General features: G+C 44.3%; 1 protein-coding gene across 2 annotated transcripts in view; it reads left to right on the top strand.

The window, feature by feature from the left end:
• RAPGEFL1 (Rap guanine nucleotide exchange factor like 1) overlaps window positions 1–20,939 on the top strand; it is a 260,579-nt gene that overhangs the window by 191,832 nt on the left and 47,808 nt on the right. For both annotated transcript variants that reach the window (XM_078645530.1, XM_078645531.1), the window contains 3 exons: window positions 3,358–3,455; window positions 6,304–6,426; window positions 9,274–9,452. In XM_078645530.1, coding sequence (XP_078501656.1) covers window positions 3,358–3,455; window positions 6,304–6,426; window positions 9,274–9,452 — 400 coding nt within the window. The remainder of the gene's footprint in view (window positions 1–3,357; window positions 3,456–6,303; window positions 6,427–9,273; window positions 9,453–20,939) is intronic.

The raw sequence follows: 20,939 nt of genomic DNA, 5'->3' as shown, positions 1-20,939 counted from the left end.
CTACAATACTCTACTGAACTCTACGACACTACTCAACTCTGCGACACTACGCGACACTCCACTTTTTTCTCTGCCACTTTAATCCATTCTACCACACTCCACTCCATGCCACTCAACTCCACTCTGACATTCTACTCCACTCTGACACTCTACTCCACTCCATTCTATGACACTCCAATTTACGACCCTCCACTCTATGCCACTCCATGACACTACAGGTTACACCACTCTAATCCACTCTACAACACCCTATGACACTCTGTGGAACTTCATCTACCACACTCTATTCCGCTCCACTCTAATCCAGTCTATGCAACTCCACCCTACTGCATGCCACTCTAATCCACTACTGTACTCTGCCACTCTACACCCCTCCACTCTACGCCACTCTAGTTAGTCACTTCACGCTGACACTCTAATCCAGTGGTTCTCAAACTTTTGACTCCTGAGGACCCCCATTGAGTCACCACTGGAAGCCGGGGGCCCCCAAGCAATTTGTATGAGTTAAATTTCAAACATTTAAACAGTAATTCGAAAAGAATACACACGTGTGCACACAAAACAAATACTCAAAGTACTAAGGGTTTTGGGGCCAGATGTACGACCATTTCATTTAGCGCCTCGCAATTGGCGACACATTGCGAGTGGCAAATTGCGAGTCGCTAAATGAAATGTACAACAGTGTGTTTAACACTGTTTGGGATTCCCAATGGGGTCGCAAATTGCGAGGTTCATTAATATTAATGAGCCTCTCGCAATTTACGAGCCCATTGGGAATGCCAGCCCTCCAAGCGATGGTGGCCTGCTGGGCTCTGCAGGCCACCATGTCTCAAACTGCTTTTAAATAAAGCAGTTTTTTGGAAAAAAATGCAGCCTGTTTACCATGCATTTAAAAAAAAAAAGAAAATGAAACGTTTTCGTTTCATTCTCTAAGGGCAGGCAGAGGTCCCTGGGACCACTGCCTGCCCTTAAAAAATAATTTTGCATGCATTTGCAAAGGGGAAGGTGCCCCCTGGGGACCCCTTTCCATTTGCAAATGCATTACCATCTACTTGAAGTAGGTGGAAATTGTGACTGTTTTGCGACTGCAAAACATTTGTACATGGTTTTGAGACTCGCTATTTGGAAGGGAATGCCCCTTCCAAATAGCAAGTTCCAAAAGCTATTTAGAGAGTTGCAAACAAATTGCGACTCGCGAAATAGGCTATGTACATGGCCCAATAGGTTTTACATGCGCAAACGGGTTCGCAAACCCGTCTGCGCATATAAAATCAGATCGTACATCTGGCCCTTAGTATTTTATATTGAAGTAATAGCCCCTCTGTCACATGTATTTAATTTGTTTTATAGCATCTCTCATACCATTGTAGGATGTCAGAGCACTTTACATCACACACATATAGAGACATTGAATCATACATGTAAATCAGTGTGTATATAAAATGTTTAAAGAGTGCTTGGTCTGGAAAAGCACAAATTCAGGATTTAGAACATAACACAGTGGCTAGCATTGACTTTAACATTAAAAATGTATTTCCACCCAAATATATAATTTTAGCAGCATCAGGTTAATGAATAACTGGGACAAAATATAAATTACTAACTGGTACCATGCAGTTTACAAGCAGCTCTTTGATGACAGTTTATAGGTCTCTCTGCTAGATTACGATTGTCACTTATGAAGTGCACAGTAACAAAAGAAACTCTGTGACAAAAGCAGTAGCCACGAACCTAGGCACATAAAATACTGCTTTTAAGATGCATGTTACACGTTCTTTGCAGTAGGCACATTAACCCTCTGTGCTACATTAGTTAAATCAAAGCTGCCACTGAACAAAACTCTCCTGCTTGCCAGCAGGTACATTAATCACTGGCATTCTCTTGACACTTTTATTGTTGCTGGAAAGCTGCTAATTATACAAGAAATGTTTCTGTGATTTTAAAACTGTTGCCTACGGACCCCCTGGTAATGTGTCACGGACCCCTGGGGGTCCGCGGACAACAGTTTGGGAAACACTGCTCTAATCCATTCCAGTCTCCGACAATGTACGCCACTCCACTTTATGACTCTCTGCTCTGTAACACTCTAGTCCATGCCACTCACGAAACTCCTCGCAATTCATATCTACAACAGTCCACCCCACTTCACTCTCCGCCACTCCACACTCTGCCCCACCTCTCTCCTCCAGGCCACTACCTCTTAGCTATGCTGACAGCAGCCACGCTGATATACAACAGGGCTAAAACACCTTAGCAAAGCAAATGGCTCTTGCATAGGAGAGACCAATTGGCTTTGCCAATGCTCGCTTCTCAGGCTCAGTTGTAATCAACCAGAGTCCCCTCATGGTCCAATAACATTCATGTATTTAGTGAGTTCAATGTATTGATTGCAAGGCTCGCTTAGATGATGGCAGAGCGAATTGATTTCTGTATCGGGTTGAAAGAGTAAATCAGACTGAATGAGCAGAAGGAAGGCCTGCAATACATGTTCAGTGTAAAGGGGTCAAGGGAGAAGGTTTTCCTGAATGCCACGAGGTTTGATTGTTGCTGTGAGGCAAGCAGGGGCTGATCACCGATTTCTGTCCCTGCTAGAGAGTGGTTTATCCCCTCTTAGCCTTTAATGACCTATTGGAGGGCAAAGAGTCCACGCCTGAGCCCATAGTATTCCCCAAAGTGTTCATGGACCTGCAGTTTGTGTAATTATTAATTCATGTCGGGGCAGGCACTCCTGACTTGAGTTCTGCGAGATTACCAGCCTCCTGGGCACAATGTGCTCTCATGTTACCTGAGGTTCCGCAGCTGAAGAGCAGGGGTTGGTTCTTGGGGGACAGAGTTAGAGGAATGACCACAGGTCTGGCCCTCGCATTCACACCAGACCAGTGTGTCTGCAGTGGCTTTTCTGCACACAAACACTCGACATAAGCTGCAGCTCTGGCTGCTCCCTAGAGATGACAGCCCCCCAGACACACTCCCAGAAGATCCATCAGTACTGTTTCTTGAGGTCACGCCCCTTTGCAGTCTGGTATTTTCAGTCTTGCATTTATAATGGTAAAAAAAAAACTGCAAGTATGAACAGCTAAGTGTATGAACATCACACAAATGACATGCAAAACCTGGGGTCTGGGATGCAGGCCTGACAATGAAATCCTGCCAGTGGGTACCAGTTAGCCTTTCTCACTTTAATGACCTCTGTGCGGGAAACACAGCTACTGGCGATAAAGGCCACAAAACCCCTTATGTGTATTGGAGCAAGTGATTCCTCTGATGGCAATTGACCCTATACTACTTCTGAGCAAATGGTATATTTACTGAGAATGAGACTCTTTCTAAACTTTATATATTTCTTTAATTTTAAAGAGAAAGCGATGCTGAAGCCAAATGAAGACTGTGTGTTCACCACTCTGGGCATCAACAGTCACCTCTTCGCCTGCACAAAGGACAGCCTGGACAACCTGGTGAGAGCCGCGCTGGGGAATCCGCATTGACCGCATTGGTTTCCACATTACAGCCCATATCTCGTGCCAGCTATGGCCCAGGCTGAGATCACCGATGTCCTGCCGCACTAGGGTGTAAAGGCGCTCAGTGCCAAGCAGGATCTCAGACCTAACTCACTGGGCAGCTTGGGTGAAAAGGATTTATGTGCCCAGTTTTTCATGTATAATGTGAATGGCGCGTACGCCATTCATTCCACACGAACAGGCTGTATTCCATATTTACTCTAAGGGACTTGGGTTAACCTCTTTCACCCATTCTCTTATTCCAGCCATTACCTAGAGACATTCTCAATCAAGTCTTGGATCAACGCGCAGTAGTATTTCAATGTCACAGTTTTTCATTTGCCTGTTTTGGTGTATCCTTCCATGTCCGATGGAATGCATGAAGGGCCATTTTACATATGAAATCAGTTGACGAGCAGCCCGGCAGCAATAGGAAGAAAGCACAGAGAAAAGCATCTGAAAAGATGATGCTACAAAAAAAGGGACGCTTTATTTTCTGTCGCATCCATTTTTCAGATGCTTCTGCAACTGCTCATTCCTCCTGCCATTCAGGTAGGCAAAGGCTAAGACTACAGGTTTGCCATTTGTCGGAAATGTACATGAATAATCCACCACATTAATGTAAAAGCTAATGGCTTTGCCAATGCTTCTTCAAGTGAGAGCAGATTCTGATCTTTCCTGATTCGTGCATGGCGGAGAGGCGGGAAGGGGGTTCTCAAAGTCCTACAAGGAGAAAATGTGTGTGCAAAGTTCTGAGTTATACATGTACAAAACATGTTATTTAATTCAAATATTCTAGCTTGGGTACTTGCAAACTTTTTCCCAGGGGCCATCAAGTATGGTCTGTGGTGTGAACAGGGGTTGCATTGATGCCAGCAGAGTAGCGGACATGAGAGGTCAGTGGATATACGGGGAGTGAACATGTACATGGAGTGGAATCAGGGCCTTGAAGTATTTTTAGGGTTTCTTTCAATACTGCTCTATAAATTAAACCATTTAACTCTAAAATAGTCAAAGGGTTGACAATATTGTGTTATACTGTACGTGAGTTTGCATTCTGGAGTAAGTCTTCTCTGCCTTCAGTTACAACATTTGACAAGTCAAGTGTACAAAGGAAGTAACTTGATTATTGTATTGGAATGAAATAAAATTTTAGACCTCACAATGTCCTTATGCCTTTATTCTCTTATCTGTAGACATTATGAGTGCTTAGAAACAGACGCAGATAATGTAGCAAGTGCTATAAAAAATTGTGACAAAGACTGTGCAATTCACTAAAGTGGGCACACAAATGCCCATCCTCCACCACTAGACGTGGGACGGAAAGAAAGTTTTAGCCATCCACTAGGAGACTTGATGTTTAATACTAGCTTTATTAATTTGCCAAAATATGCTGGTTGTGAACTCTGCATTAAAAGTTTGGGCAGATTCTAAAACACATTAACATTCGGTTGGTGAGAGTAATCACCAAGTCTCACTACTGGAACTACCCATACCCCTGTTGCTGTGTAATGAGCAAGATAGAAATGACTGAACCAGAATAAATCATTTACATTAATCCTGGCACCCCCTTGTGACAAATTATGTATTTTAGTGCAGTCACTTTTTGAACATATTACTGTGCTAATTTTTTACAGAGATGTGAAGAAATTAAATTAAACTAAACATTGGTAGTAAGAAAGCGATAAGAAAACAGGGCTATAAATCCAACAGTCTATTGATTTTTCCAATGGGGGAGAAAACACCTAGTCTCCTAGTCCACTCACTAAAATTAGAAAGTTATGGACTTTGAAATATGGAGTCTTTCTCTGTAGTATTAGTACTCTTGCTTCACCAGGTTGTTTGATCATGGTCCAATCATGTCCCTCCTACGCCTTTGACCCTTTAATTTCCACAATGGGAAAGAAGTGGGCAAGCCACTCCAAGCTGGAGGCAGATGCCTGGCTCTCGCTCAGTTTGAAGTTCTATTGGGTCCTCGATCATGAAACAACCGAGCGTTGATGTGGCTTGTGTCTGCCACCCACGCTCTAACCTCATGTGCCAAGAATTTAAGACCAAGCACAGACTTTTGGTGTAACCCTTACTTTGAGATTTCAATGACAAGGCTGCTGGCCTTCAACATTAGCCCCAAAGTCCATAAAAGCATTGCCACCACACATGAATCGTGAGTCCATATACCAGTGAGACACCCTCAGCAGTGTTGAGTGAAGGATACATGACTAGATTACTATTTACCTTGCCTAGTAGTGGTGATGGAGCATCAGGCTTGTAGCGCATGTAAGGAGCACACTAACATGCTTGAATCGCAGTGCGTTGCTTGATAGCATGTGGGTCTTAATGACTGGCTACAGACCACCTCACCATGGGCCAGGCAGTAGCTCAGTTGCGTTTCAGGCCTGTACAGGGCAGGGGGAGAAATATAAGTGGGGAGCGCAGCTTAAATAAAGTATAGGCTTTCTGGGACCAGGATCATAATGAGCAGTTTCCAAAGGCCCACTGTTTTCCCAATCTCACTCAACCCCAAGCGTCGTGCAGCAGTTGCATAGGCAATCTGTTCCTTTCTCCTTTTCCTCTGCCACCAAGGTGTACATGCTTTCTCCTGGGCACCTTCATCAATCAACACTGCTACAAGCCTCATGCCTCATCCCGCAGACAGAGCAGCCACTGATGTTTCTAGGTTCTTCCCAGCAGCCAGTCTGCCTAGCTTCTGATTGGATCTCCTCTCAGTGCTTTGGAATACGCTGAGGATGTGGTCTAGACAAAGTACATCTTCCTGCTAATGTCTTTCCATCCAATGTTTCTACAGGTGCCACTGCCGGAGGAAATCCAGAGTTCTCCTGGAGACACTGAGATCCACCGCCTCGAAGCAGAGGACGTTGCCAGCCACCTGACCGTATTCCATTGGGAGCTCTTCAGCTGTGTCCACGAGGTGAGAGTGCTTTGTGACGTCCAGTTGTACAGGATTCACCGAAGTGTTAATGTTTTATTTTGTGCCACACTGACCTCCAGGGCCGTCTGATAATTTTGCCTCAGGCTGGTACATCTGAATAGCCCCATGACCACTAAGGCAAAGTTCTGTGCATGTCAGATGCTTGACATGTGGCTGACCCTCCCTCTCCCCCATGGTAGATTGTCTATCATAAGCTCCAGACTCCTTTTCCATAAACAGCTAAACCCTGTATTACAATTCTAAAAACATATGATGGGAGGGATACACCCATGCTTTTGGAGGTATTGTGAGGCTGGAGGTTGTTTTGCTGTGTGTTCCTAAATGAATATGTGCCAACAACTAAAACAACTAAAATTGTTGCCTTGTTCCTAAAAGTATAGTAACATAATGTGTAAGTTCTATGCCCAAAGTTTCGGCTCAATGTGACAACAGCTGGATAAAAATAAAAATGTCTTAAAGTCACCAAGCTGCTACTTCCTTGGCTGCTTAGCTGAATACAAAACATCTCTGCAGCAAGGTGAAGAGAAGATAAAGCAATGTTTAAAGAAGGCACACCTTAAAAACTCAAAGATGCAAAATTTTGACCGATAACATCAACAATACTAAGGATTTATTAAAAATAAAGTATGTATGAAAAGTCAAAGAAATCGGGTAGTTGGAAGGAAAAGTCCAAAAGCACAATACAAGGGCTTTTGTGACCGTCTTGATGTTCATAAGGAGATGCCCTCTTTATCCATAAGAAGATGCCCTCTTTATTCACGAGAAGATGCCCTCTTTATTCACGAGAAGATGCCCTCTTTATTCACGAGAAGATGCCCTCTTAATTCCCGAGAAGATGCCCGCATTTATCCATGAGTCGATAATAGGATGCTTTCTTGATCATAATCTGTCCATAAGATGATGCTTTCTTTGTCCACGAGCAGATGCTTTCTTTGTCCACAAGCAGAAGCCCTCTTGGTCCATGAGAAGATGCCCTCTTGGTCCATTAGAAGATGCCCTCTTGGTCCATTAGAAGATGCCCTCTTGGTCCATGAGAAGATGCCCTCTTGGTCCATGAGATGATGCTATCTTGGTCCATGAGATGATGCCATCTTGGTCCATAAGAAGCTGCTCTCTTGGTCCATGAGAAGATGTTCTCTTGATGCATAACAAGAAGGTCTCTTGGCGTAGCACGACCCAGGAGAGTTTGTGGAAAATAGCCATCAAGACCCACAGCGTGAAGTCTTCTTGAACCCACAGTGCACATCAGTAAACCACTGTGCTACAGAAAGATTGTTTTTTCGGAGGGATCAATCAGTTTTAAAATTGGGATGCTTGTGAATGGCAGGCTATTGCTGTGGGGGATGAGTTGTGTTGATTCAGTGGTGGGTGAAGGATGCTCTCAGGCAGTTCGCTGGTAGGGTGTAGCTTTGGACAGCACCCTCCAATTGGTTCTGACTGCCCAGCCTGGAAACATAAACTTCATGGATGGATCTACTTAAATAAAATGATTTCTAGCATCAAGAGACAAATGGTGTCCTGGACTCTCACAGTTCATGTGTTGAGGAGCCCATCACCTCCTCTGTTTCATGAAGGGCGTCTAACTCTGTTTGCCCAGCCATCTATGACACTGATAAAGATCTGTGCTGTCGGCATCTATTTTCTGCAGCTGCTGCTCTAAACAGTGTGCTGACCCACAGACCTGGAGCCATCAGTGTCTTACTTCCACTCCACCTGCACTGGTGTTGGTTCTGTATCTTGCAGCATTGATCCTAAGTAAGCTGTGAACTCTGCTGGTTATCTTAAACCTTGACCTTCTCAAATTCCAAGAGGGACACAGGAATGGTGTGCTTCAAGACAGAAGGTCATGAAAGGTACCTGGGGAGTCCTGTCTCTAGCCAAGCAGGAGAACTCAACTGAGCCACTGTCGCATTAATGCTGTTTTAGAGGCCCGCTTGACAAGAGGAGACATGCAGGGCTGGTTTGAAGAGAGGCTTGTGCCACTGCTGGTCCTGTGCTATGGCGAGGGAAGTACACAAGTAGGTCTCAGCTACTGGCATTGTTTGCGCATCTGTTTTGAAGAAGATACTAATTCTGAACCTCCGACACCATCTCAGAACAAGTGTGTGGGCTGCTGCCCTGGTCACTCTTCAGGTGCAGTCATGAGAGTGACCACTGTTGGTGTGGGGGAGAGCACTCTCATCAAAACAAAAATATGCAGTAAATGAGTGGTTGTTTTAAGGCATGTCTTACAAAGCACATCATATTTGTTGTTCAAAAGCATTAGTGCTTTCAGAAAGCAATTTCCAATTTGTTGATGATGATTTAATGGTTCATTTGTACTGCTTTGGGAGCCATGGGTCGGTAGGATAGTTGTTCAGTTCCCTAAGCATACTGAGATGGTCCCATATATATATATTTATAAAAGCATTGTGTTAGCCTGTCTGTGCCATCCCCAGAACACTTGGAAGGGAACGAAGCGCTCCATGGCACCTCCCTGCACCCTTCTACATTAAGAGGCAGGGCCTTGGCTCCATCCCCAGCAGCAGTGTGGGAGGTAATACGCCTGATGCATCCTGGTCCCACTGCTAACTCCAGGGAGGGAAACAACTCCACCCAGTACTCTCATTAGATTTTGTAACCCTCTTCAGGCCCTTGTTCTGCATGGAGAACAACGTCACCTCTTCTCCCCTCAAGTGTATGACCCCTCCCCCACCACTTCACAGCCTCCCCATCTTTTCCTCTCCCTCTTGCTTCTGTTCTTGAGCCCTTTGGTTCAGAGCTCCGGTTTGCTGCAAGTTTCACTTCCTGATGCTCATGGCAGCTTCTCACCTCCAAACACTGCAGGTGGAGTTTGTAGACTACGTGTTCCATGGAGAGAGGGGCCGAAGGGAGACAGCAAACCTGGAGCTGCTTCTGCAGAGGTGCAGTGAGGTGCAGCACTGGGTCACCACCGAGGTCCTGCTCTGCGAGTCTGCGGGGAAGCGGGCCCAGCTGCTGAAAAAGTTCATCAAGACTGCTGCAATGTAAGTGAGACTCTTCACTTTATCGGTGTGACTGGAGGTCTTTGGTGGTGCAGGGTCTGATGTGGTTGTGGATGCAGAACAGCCTACAGTTCAAGGAATGGAGTCTCTTGTGTTTTGTGGGTGCAGAAGTTGCTTTAGTTATAGGTGTAATCCATTATGTTGATGGTGGATATGCTCCGGTGCATGGCGATGCAGTCGGCCGGTGTGGCCATTCAGACACTGTGTCATTGCAGTGGTAGACGGCAGAACTGGGAGTTGCTTTCAGATCAGGCTGGGTTTCCATGATCCACCCATGCCCCAATGGCCCCATCCTAGTTGTGGCCTTCTGCAGTGTGTGGCCAGGCTGAATGTTTGCATTAGCGGATGGTGTGTAATGCTTTATATGGTTGGGAGGTCACGGTCTCTGGGGTGCAGACAAGTGCAGTGACCGAAGCTGAATTTAAAGAAGGAAGTGAAAAGGACTCCAGGCGTGGGGTGAGAGGAAGGAGGAAGCAGAAGAGTGAGGAGAGGGCAGGCATAAGGGAAAACTAGTGGTAAAGGCATGTAATCGACTAGTAGTTTTGGAAAATAATTATTCCTTTTAATGGGGGAATGCCATTGACTAGTAGGCCTGCACTTGCAATTTCAACACACAGGGCTATTTACATAAAGACATATACCTGATCATGTGGAACCCTATGACCCCAAATCTGATTAAAATGGTTTTAACAATCCATGCCCATTTTATTCTGTGCTTTACTAAAAACTGCAGTAGATTTATCACAGTGAATACTGCAGTGCTGGTGAAAATGGTGGTAATGGACACCCTCTATACCATACCATCTGGCTGATACCAAATTTTGATTTGGCTCTAATATTTTCACCACAAGTATCTAAATTAAAAATCACTCATAGCAGCCTTTTAATAACAACATTTAAAACCCAAAATGTATTTCCAACATAAAACCTTGTAGACTAAGTTTCTACACCTCATTGCAAATTTCATTGTTGTATTAGGGATTCAGTTGCCAATACTTTCAAAGGCAATGAACTAAGTTCTCCAACCGCAATGAAAAGAGCAATTGTGCAAATCGTGATACTTAAAATATTTTCAAATACTAGTCTTTCAAATCAAACATGATTTCACACACTCACTTGAGTCAAAGTCTTATCACTCCATCCCAGAATCACTATAGGACAAATTGTGTTTTGGGAGACCGCCTTCTTCCTTCCTCTGGGTTTTAAAGGTTTTATATTATCTCCTGGGGAAGCCAGATAAATAGAGAATGCCATCTCCTGAAAAATTGTGTTATTTAGTCCCCATAAAACATGGGAGTGGAATTTCCATGGCACAATCTCACCACATCTCATGACTTTAACTTTATGTGGAATGCAAGTCTTCATCAGTCAAGATCCCAAGATTGTGGACATCTGGCACGAGTTGGGAGAAAGCACCAAGAGAATCTGGTTAAATGTCTTCGCCCCAGAGATTTGTTTCCACAGATACGTTCTTTGTCTTCCATTCAGCAAGTATTGAGACAGGATTTTAAAGGAGGAACAGCAGTAAAAGATTGAAAGCATCGATACTTGTTAGCGTAGGTTAAAAAAAATTGAAGTCCAAAACTAGAAATTTGTTTGGCCAGGATACTCGTGTATTTGTTGAACAGTGGGCTAAGCAAGAAATAATAATAACTGCCTAGGCCCCCCACTCCCAGGCTAGGCCCCTTGGAGCACACCTGAATGGGCCCAGCATCTCCTGCTGAGTTCTATCAGTTGAGAACTATGTAACCAGTTAAGAGTCCACATCCAGCAAGCACGGGCCCAGGATCTCTTACTCCGTGGTATTACATGCTCATGAAATGCAGCGGCCACTTCTCAGCCATTCAAAGGTCATCAACAATGCTAAAAGGGGTGATTCTTTATAGCCTTTCCTCTCGCCTGGCTGATTGCCAGCAGTGGCCGTCATTCCTCAGGGATTTAAGCTTATCCATCCAGAGAACGTCTGAGCTACTTCAGGGAGTTACGTCATATTTGATGCAGTGTTCAGGGTGATTCTGATGCTGCCAGGGAGCCTGCTGACATTTGGGGGGCAATCGATGTGGACAGCCCTGGCGACCTTCTGTGCCCATATATTCCATCTGGTGAGGTCAACCTTGAAGTTGAGTATCATCCAAATCAGGGTGTCATGCAGTCTTCCAAGCTGTCCAGCATCTACCCTGGATAGTGGGCTGGCAACTCGGTCCCCATCTCTGTGTTTGTTCACTAGAGGGGCTGGGAGCTATGGCTGTGTTCTGATGTGTGGGCTCCCCGAGACCTAGCCAGTGCTGGGGAGACCTAGAAAGATGACGGCGAGATCGGCCAAAGCTTTCCAACCTACAGGACACGCAGTATAGTGCAACCAGGTAAGAACCCTGATAGCCAGGAGAGGTGTAGAAAGGTAGCACTGTCAAAGGAGCAGAGGATTCACCTTTGAACAGTAATCACCCACAAAGGATCACCCTAGGGGCGACTTGTAACACACACAGCCTCGCACTCTGTCGGAAGAATTGCAAAAAGGGCCTTCCGTACCCCAGCAGCACTGCTGACATGCGCAAAACAGGTATAGCGAGGATCTCTCAGATGACTGAATTTTTTTTTAAACCATCATTCTTATCCTGAGGATTGTAGTGAAAGTCTGAAATCGAACTTCTGTGTCATAATGCCAGAGAGACTTATCTTGACAAATAATGAATGACACACAACTAGCAGAGCGAATCTGCACAGTGGTACTATTAGCAGAAATGGCGAAGGGAGTGAGGGTCATTTGGCACCTGATTCATTTGCATCCACAACCACCCACCCATATGTACATAGACCCCAAAAAGCACCTCTGTGCTTCCAGAGTTCAACATTTTAGCCACAGTCTCCAACTCACACAACTGCACTGCCTCCCCTCTCCTGGGCCTTCCTTTCAACTCCTGCCCAGGGTTGTACTTACTCAAAGTAGAACATAAAAGGATCCTCAGGAGATTGAAAGCAGTTCTGGCACATGAATTCTGAAGTTGCGCCATAATCCGTAGGAGCCAAACAGCACGGTTCAGCTCTGGTTTTATAGTTTTGCATTCATAATATGAAAAACAAAACTACAGGTAGACGAGTGCCAAGAAGAAGAAAATTAGAACAGGATGAGCGCCTGGTTTCTGACATAGATAAAGTTTTGTGATACATAAAATCCGCCCAGAAGCTGCATGGTACCAGAAGCAGTCCACTAAACTCAACTCTCCAAGGACAAAAAGAAATAGTGAAGGGGCCAAAAAGACCAAGGGCAACCAAAGTGCGAAACATGGTGAACAGCATTAGCCAAGAACATGGGCCTGGGTCTCAGTGCACACTCACTGTCCGTGTACAAGCCTCTGCCTTAGCACTTTCACTCCTTTCATGTGCACTCACAGACCCCCATGGGTACCAAACGCCCCTCTCTAAACAACAGGGGTATTAATACCTCCAGAAGATCGCAACCAGCGTATCCCTCCTGTCCCCTCATCCCTCCATACATCACTTAATGTAAAAGCACCACCTCAAATTGGCCAGCTTGCACCCACTGGCCTCGCCAATTGTTGACAGAGTACAAATGTCATTCGCCCACGAGAGGGAAAATGATTATGGTACAGATCTAGATCTTTCTTCACACTCAGGAACAAAAGGTTTTAGCTTTCCCTAATCCTCCCTATATCTACATATATTCACACAAAAGAAGGGAAAGCATCCTTGTAATGCATCTTGAACTACATAAGGTCTAAGGGTTGGAAACCCTAGAAGTTTGTTAATACTGCCCTCACTCACTAGTTAGTGGCAATCTTCATCATAGGGCCGCATACAGGGTGGAGCGTAAACAAACAAAATTTAGTATATTTTTTCTTCTGAAAAAGCTTACGGGATCTACTTTGCAGAGGCAGTAATAGGATACAACTATCTAGGAGGGTGCCCTCTCTAATCTTTATTCATGGGCCCTTCCTGACAGGGTTAAATGTTTAATTTTTTGGGTGTACTTTGTGAAGGAACGTCCCTGTCACATTCTCTGCTTTCAACAGATCTAGAACTCCCAAGTTGTACTATGTGAAGCGTAATTACAGCGTGCATGCCACAGTTTTGCGTTCATACTGTACAAAACAGGGCGGTTGGGTGTAACCGTACAAGGATAATTGTGAAGAATGGGTGCTGTGAAGGGGATCTTGTGGTTTATCTGCACTTTTCCCTTTCAAAATCCTGGTTTCCAAAGCCAGCTCACACGCCGAGCACAGGGAGTTCACCATTATAACCCTGCTGACGCCTTCAGCCCTCCACGCATATGCTGGCGCATATGGGTCCAAACTCCATCCTCTCAAACTTCACATTATGGGCCGTCTTTGATACGGAAGGACTGACCCTGTAGCACTCAGTCCATTTCTAGGGACAGCCAGTAGACTGGCTGCTCTTCCAAAGTGGGATAGCATTAGCCCTTACACACAATGGAAGATTTACCACACTTATAAAAATGGAAGCTTAGACCTAGGGGAAAATGGGTAAACTGAAAAAATTGTTTGTTTAGAAGAACTAAAATCGATAGATTCTCAAGAACATGTTCTCGAATTACCAATAATTAAAAAAGTGTTCTTTTTTTCTCATTGTTTCATCTTTTACTGCAGCCCAAGTTTGTTATTTACAAAGCAAGGAAACACCTTCTACACCCTTATCCCCTATACATCTGTGCCACTTTGCTCCCCCAAACATCTATCAAGTAGCATTTATTTTTTTCTGAACCCACTCCAGTCCACATTAAACTACCAGAGTGTCTTGTAATGTTTACAGTTTTTGTTTACTCACTTGTTAATTTTTTCACTTTTCCTTTGCAAATGTTTTGTATTTTTCACTTTTGCATTTGCATTTTAAACTATTCATGAAATCCCTGCTTGGTAAAGTAAGGTGTGGCAGTATCCCGCTACTTCTTCTCTGACCTCCCCCTTACTAGAATGTTACATAATATATTCCAGCACACTGGTGGTCAAGCATCAGCTATACCAATACGTAACTAGTTTTGTCAACATTTAAGCTGTCCCGTTTTTGGAAATTGAATCCAAATATTCAGATAAAAATGTATGTTTGTATTTTTAAATAGGTATTACACCTCCTTCTCTTGTTAAACACCACCACCCACCCCCATTCACCCTATCCTCCTGAATCTCTTTTTTATAATCAGTTTAGATCCTGAAGTACTGTTTGTGTTCCTGTAATTGCTCTTAGCTACCGACCTTCCTCTCTCCCTTCATTCCCCTGTGGCTATGTATCCCTTCTAAACCACAGCTCATCCTAAATATTTTAACTCTATATGGTTACTGAAAAATTTCTTATTAACCACAAGAATCTCATTTGTCTTATCACGACGTTATGTACTTCAGGTACTTGCCTTACCCCTGTTTGCATGAACTATATAAAAATCCAACTTGAAGAAATGTTCCCTTACGAAAATGTCGTGATGAAAGATCAACCTAATGAAAAACTAGGCTGATAAAATCAAATTTCATAAATAGGATCTAAAAAAGTAAACTTTTTCTAAATGACTGAAAAGCATAATACATTTTCTAGCATTAACCCTAAATTACCTAAACTAAAATAATGAAAAGCTAAAAATACATGTACAGAAAATGCAGAGTTATGTTGTCAATGTGAGGTCTATTGAAAATGGCGCATCTTCCCTCCTCCCCTTGCCAATAAAGGAAAGAAGATTCGAGAACCGACAATTCTACAAGATGTTCTGGTCAGGGAGGGCACAGTAATGTTAATTCAAATTACAAATTAAGAGCATTTTCAGCCTAAGCTTTGAATGTGTCCTTTTATTACGATCACTGTGATCTCTGTTCCTCATTACACAATCAAACTTCCATGCCATTTATTAATTTCTACAGCAAAATCATAACTTTAAAGTTAATGTTAGGTATTGTCATTAAATACATCTAAAATACAGTTGTGAACCAGTGTTATATTTGCACTGCTAGTTGCTTAATTTGGTCTAACTTTATTAATTTATTATAAAACAGTTCCCTTCTATAAATATAAACAGTTAATTGTTTCTCTATGCCCTCTGTAATGACACTCATGGATCATATTACAGATATGTTCTTTTTCTTTTAAACCCAAATGGATTTTCTTAATCTTATTAATTAATATTAATAAAGCCTGTAGGTATTATTGTTTCTGACTTAATCTTGCAGTTCTGAGTGCTCTTTTCTTTTTCAGATATAGATATTTTGGTTTTGCAGATCCCATAGGTTTTTCAGTCTACTGACTCGCATCTCTCGAGTCAACCTCAGATGCAAGTTTGCTTCTTTGGGTTGACTAATCTTGTAGGTGACGTGTCAATTTTCATTTTGTAAAAACTGAGTGCCATAATATGGCCTCTGGTGTTTTTTTCTAGGGTCACAAGATCGTTCATGCTATACATGGCTTGCATTTTATATTTAAATAAAAGTGCTTCATTTTTGCACACTACTTATTATACGGATAATTTGTGTTCGAGGCATATGGGCTGCAGATGGTACATTTATGAATAGATCGCCATCTGGTGTTGGGCTCGGATGATTGCACTTTGTTTTTCTTCTGGAGAAGTCTTTGTCGTCATAGGTGACTCCTCCTCTCGGTGTTAGTGCGCATGGGCATCGGCTCCATCCTTAGATTGTTTTTTTCCGCCATCGGGTTCGGATGAGGATCGAAGCGCTCCGGACCGACTTCAACAAAGAAGGTTATAACCGGCGCGTATTCCTTTCCAAATCGACGGTATCGTTATCGAACGCGACTTCACTCCATACCGACGCGGTTCGAAGGACGACGACTACGAGAAACTCGACGTAGTCCAGCCAGGGGTCCATGGAAAGGACTCCATTCAAAAAATGTCCAACGTGTGGTGCTAAGTTCCCACACAAGGACCTACACGAAGTGTGCAACCTCTGCTTGTCCCCTGAACACGAATCCAGGGACTGTGAGGCCTGTGCAGCGTTCTCGTCAAAGTCGACGATTAGAAACCGTCGAGCCCGAAGACACGAGGTATCGAGAATGCAGTCACAAGCAATCCCGGAGCTGTTCGAGGACCAGCAACCAGAAGAGGAGGAAGAAGAGGCCGACGAGGCGGGGTCAGAAGCGGACGAGTCCGACGTCGAGGAAATCGACGTCCAACAAACCGTGAGTGACGACGTCCCTTTACCGAAAAACAGACCCCGCACGGTGTCGACCCCGCCCTCGAGCCCGGTCAGACAACCGAAAAAAGTTTCCAACGCCCCGCCTTCGAGCCCGGCAACGAAACAGAAACCGAAACACTCGGTCCCCCATCATAGTGGTTCCGGTTCCGATAAACCAACCACATCGACACCGAAGCACCAGGTCAAGGAAAGCTCGAAGTCGAAGCAGTCCATGTCGACACCGAAGCACGCTTCGGCGCCGAAAACACCCTCGACACCGGGGACATCTTCGATACCGAAGAAGTCGGATCCGAACAAAACTTCGGCACCGAAAATACAAATGGACATTTCAAAGAAAAGACACCTTTCGGAACCGAAAACTGCGGTACCGACACAGGAACACGGAACGGATCCTAAACAAAAGACTTTGTTTATTGACCCAAAGACTGGCAAGGTAGTCACAGAGCTACCTAAAAAGAGGAAACATGAACATTTGGACGACAAGGCTCATCCAAAGAAGAGAACAATGGGGACGAATACAACTCCTCCCCCTTCTCCCAAACCTCACACACCATCTTCGCCTATTCCTCACAATAGGCCAGATATTCCTCCCACACGTCCATCTACACCTACAACAGATGGAGAAAGTGACACAGGGGAGGGGGGACACCCTGGGGATGATGAGGACACAATCCCAGAGGAGGCAGACCCATGGGAGGAGTATAATGTGGGATCAGGTAATGATACCGACCTTGAGTCATATCCCTCAAAACCTTCACCTCCTGATGACAATACTGGGTTTGCACAACTCATTACTAGAGCAGCAACATTTCATAAGGTAGACCTACATACAGAACCTCTAGTACAGGACTTCTTATTAGAGACACTACCTACTGCACAAAGAACATCAGGAACACTACCAATGCTAAAAGGCCTTCTCAGTCATACATCAGAGATATTCAAAGACCCAGTGAGGGCTAGGGTATTGAACCCAAGAATTGATAAAAAATATAGGGCAGCTCCAAAAGACCCAATATACATTAAGGGACAAATTCCTCTAGACTCACTAGTGGTCACAAACGCTCGCAAGAGAGCAAACTCTTTACCTACGGGAGAAGCGCCACCTCCTGACAAAGAGTCTAAACTAATAGATGCCTCTGGCAAGAGAGTAGCATCTCAAGCGGCAAACAGTTGGCGCATAGCTAATACGCAAGCACTACTTGCAAGGTATGACAGAGCGCATTATGATGAGTTAGAAACACTCATCAAACATCTCCCTAAAGAACATCAAAAGAGAGCTGATCAACTTATACAAGAAGGGAAGTTAATTACTAACACTTCAATAAAGTGCGCCCTAGACGCGGCAGAAACTGCGGCAAGGTCGACAAATACAAGCATCATGCTAAGGAGACATGCATGGCTCAGAGTGTCAGGATTCAAACAAGAGGTACAAACCTCGTTACTTAATCAACCTTTTGATGGGAAAACACTTTTTGGCACAGGGACAGATGAGGCCCTAGAAAAAATGAAAAAGGATACAGAAACGGCTAAATCAATGGGAGCATTGCAGCAGCCGACACAAAGAGGTTCCTTTCGTAGATCCACCTATAGAGGAGGATCCAAAAGTACAGGTACAAACCAACAGCAAACCTCTTTTACACCTACATCACCCAGAGGTAATTCTAGAGGTGGATACAGGGGTAACAACAACAAGGGTAGAGGTCGCGGAAACAACAACAACCGCAACTCTCCAACCCCAAAACAGTGACTTCATAGAGCTTCCCCCAGACCATATAACACCGGTAGGGGGACGCCTATCACAGTTCCTACCTGTCTGGGAAAACATCACATCAGACAAGTGGGTAAGACAAATTATCCAACATGGTTATTGCCTAGAACTCACAGCTACCCCACCAAACATCCCCCCCAAACAGCGTCCAATGAAACAAGATCACCTGACACTGTTAAAACAGGAAGTAATATCACTGCTAGAAAAGCATGCCATAGAGAAGGTTCCACAGCACCAACAGGGAACAGGAGTATACTCCCTATACTTCCTAATCCCCAAAAAGGACGGGTCTCTGAGGCCAATACTGGACCTAAGACCTCTCAACGCATACATAAATTCGGAACATTTCCACATGGTCACGCTCCAACAAGTACTTCCTTTACTGAAGAAAGGGGACTTTCTTTCTACACTGGATCTAAAAGACGCTTACTTTCACATCCCTATTCACAAAGCCCACAGGAAATACCCCAGGTTTGTGGTAGAAGGACAACATTATCAGTTCAAAGTCCTCCCATTTGGTGTCACGACGGCACCAAGGGTGTTCACAAAATGCCTGGCAGTGGTAGCAGCTCACCTAAGAAGACAACAAATTCATGTCTTCCCATACTTGGACGACTGGCTAATAAAAGCCAGGTCGCAAGAGGAGTGTCTGCAACACACACAAAAGACAATTCAGCTACTACACCAGCTAGGGTTCACGGTGAACTACACAAAGTCACACCTACAACCAAACAAAGTTCAACAATATCTGGGGGCTACCATAGACACAGAAAAAGCCAAAGTGTACCCCAACCCAATAAGAGTCCAAGCAATGCTTACAATCATTCAGAGATTTCAGCCACAACACTCACTAACAGCAAGAGTGTTCATGCAGCTACTAGGCATGATGTCATCCTGCATACTGCTAATACCATATGCAAAACTACAAATGCGTCCGCTACAAGAATGCTTAGCGACACAGTGGAATCAGGCTCAAGGACAGATTACGGATCTGGTGTTGGTAGACGACCGCACACACCGCTCTCTGAAGTGGTGGAACAGAACAAACATTACCAAGGGGCGGTCGTTCCTAGAGCCAATTCCACAGGTGACAATAACAGCAGACGCATCGCTCACCGGATGGGGAGCACATATGGACAAATACACAGTACAAGGAAGGTGGAGTGTGCAGGAAAAAACACTGCACATCAACTATCTAGAACTACTGGCAGTGTTTCTAGCATTGAAAGCCTTTCAGATACATGTTATCCACAAAGCAGTCCTGATCAGAACAGACAACATGACAGCAATGTATTATATTCAAAAACAGGGGGGGACGCACTCTCTCCAATTATCCAGACTAGCACAGGAGATTTGGAGATGGGCCATTCCTCAAAACATCTATCTGTTAGCAGAACACCTACCAGGAGTTCAAAACCAGATAGCAGACATCTTAAGCAGACAGTCGGAACAAATACACGAATGGGAACTGCACCAACAAATACTGCAGCCATTCTTCCAAAGATGGGGACAACCAGAGATAGACCTATTTGCCACTCATCAGAACGCAAAATGCCAAAGCTTCGCGTCCAGGTACCCACATCACCTGTCGCAGGGCAATGCGTTATGGATAAATTGGTCCAACAAATTTGCATACGCTTTTCCCCCTCTCCCACTAATCCCATTAGTGGTCAGGAAACTGCAACAACATTCAATGACCATGATACTAGTAGCACCCACGTGGGCAAGACAGCCGTGGTTCACCACGCTCCTGCAACTCTCACAAGTGCCACATCAAAAGCTACGAATTCTACCCATGCACCTTACACAGAACCATGGAGAAATAATGCACCCAGATCCAACTCAATTGAACTTAGCGATCTGGCTCCTGAAATCCTAGAATTTGGGTACTTAGATCTCCCCCCAAATTGCATGGAAATAATTAAACAAGCGAGACGTCCAACCACCAGAGCATGCTATGCAGCTAAGTGGAAGAGGTTTGCTATACACTGCACTAATAACAATATCAACCCTCTAGACGTATCAACAAGGGAGATTATTTGCTACTTGTTACACTTACAGCAATGTAATCTAGCGTACACATCTATCAGAGTACATCTAGCAGCTATAGCAGCATACCTACAAAACAGGCAGCGCATATCACTGTTCAGAGTACCAGCGATAAAAGCATTCATGGAAGGTCTTAAAAGAGTCATTCCACCAAGATTACCACCTTCCCCAGTCTGGAACCTCAAAGTAGTACTCACCAGACTAATGGGGCCACCCTTCGAACCTATGCATAGGTGCGAAATACAATTCCTTACATGGAAGGTGGCATTCCTTATAGCCATTACCTCACTCAGAAGAGTAAGCGAGTTACAGGCATTAACAATACAAGAACCATTCCTACAGATACACCAGAATAAAGTGGTTCTTAGAACAAACCCAAAGTTCTTGCCTAAAGTAATTTCAGCATTCCACATCAATCAGCCAGTGGAATTACCAGTCTTCTTTCCAAAGCCACAGACGGTGGCAGAAAGGGCTCTACATACA

The sequence above is a fragment of the Lissotriton helveticus genome, chromosome 5_1, assembly GCF_964261635.1.
Source record: "Lissotriton helveticus chromosome 5_1, aLisHel1.1, whole genome shotgun sequence".
NCBI lineage: Eukaryota > Metazoa > Chordata > Amphibia > Caudata > Salamandridae > Lissotriton > Lissotriton helveticus.
This window is presented reverse-complemented; position numbering and strand designations above follow the sequence as displayed.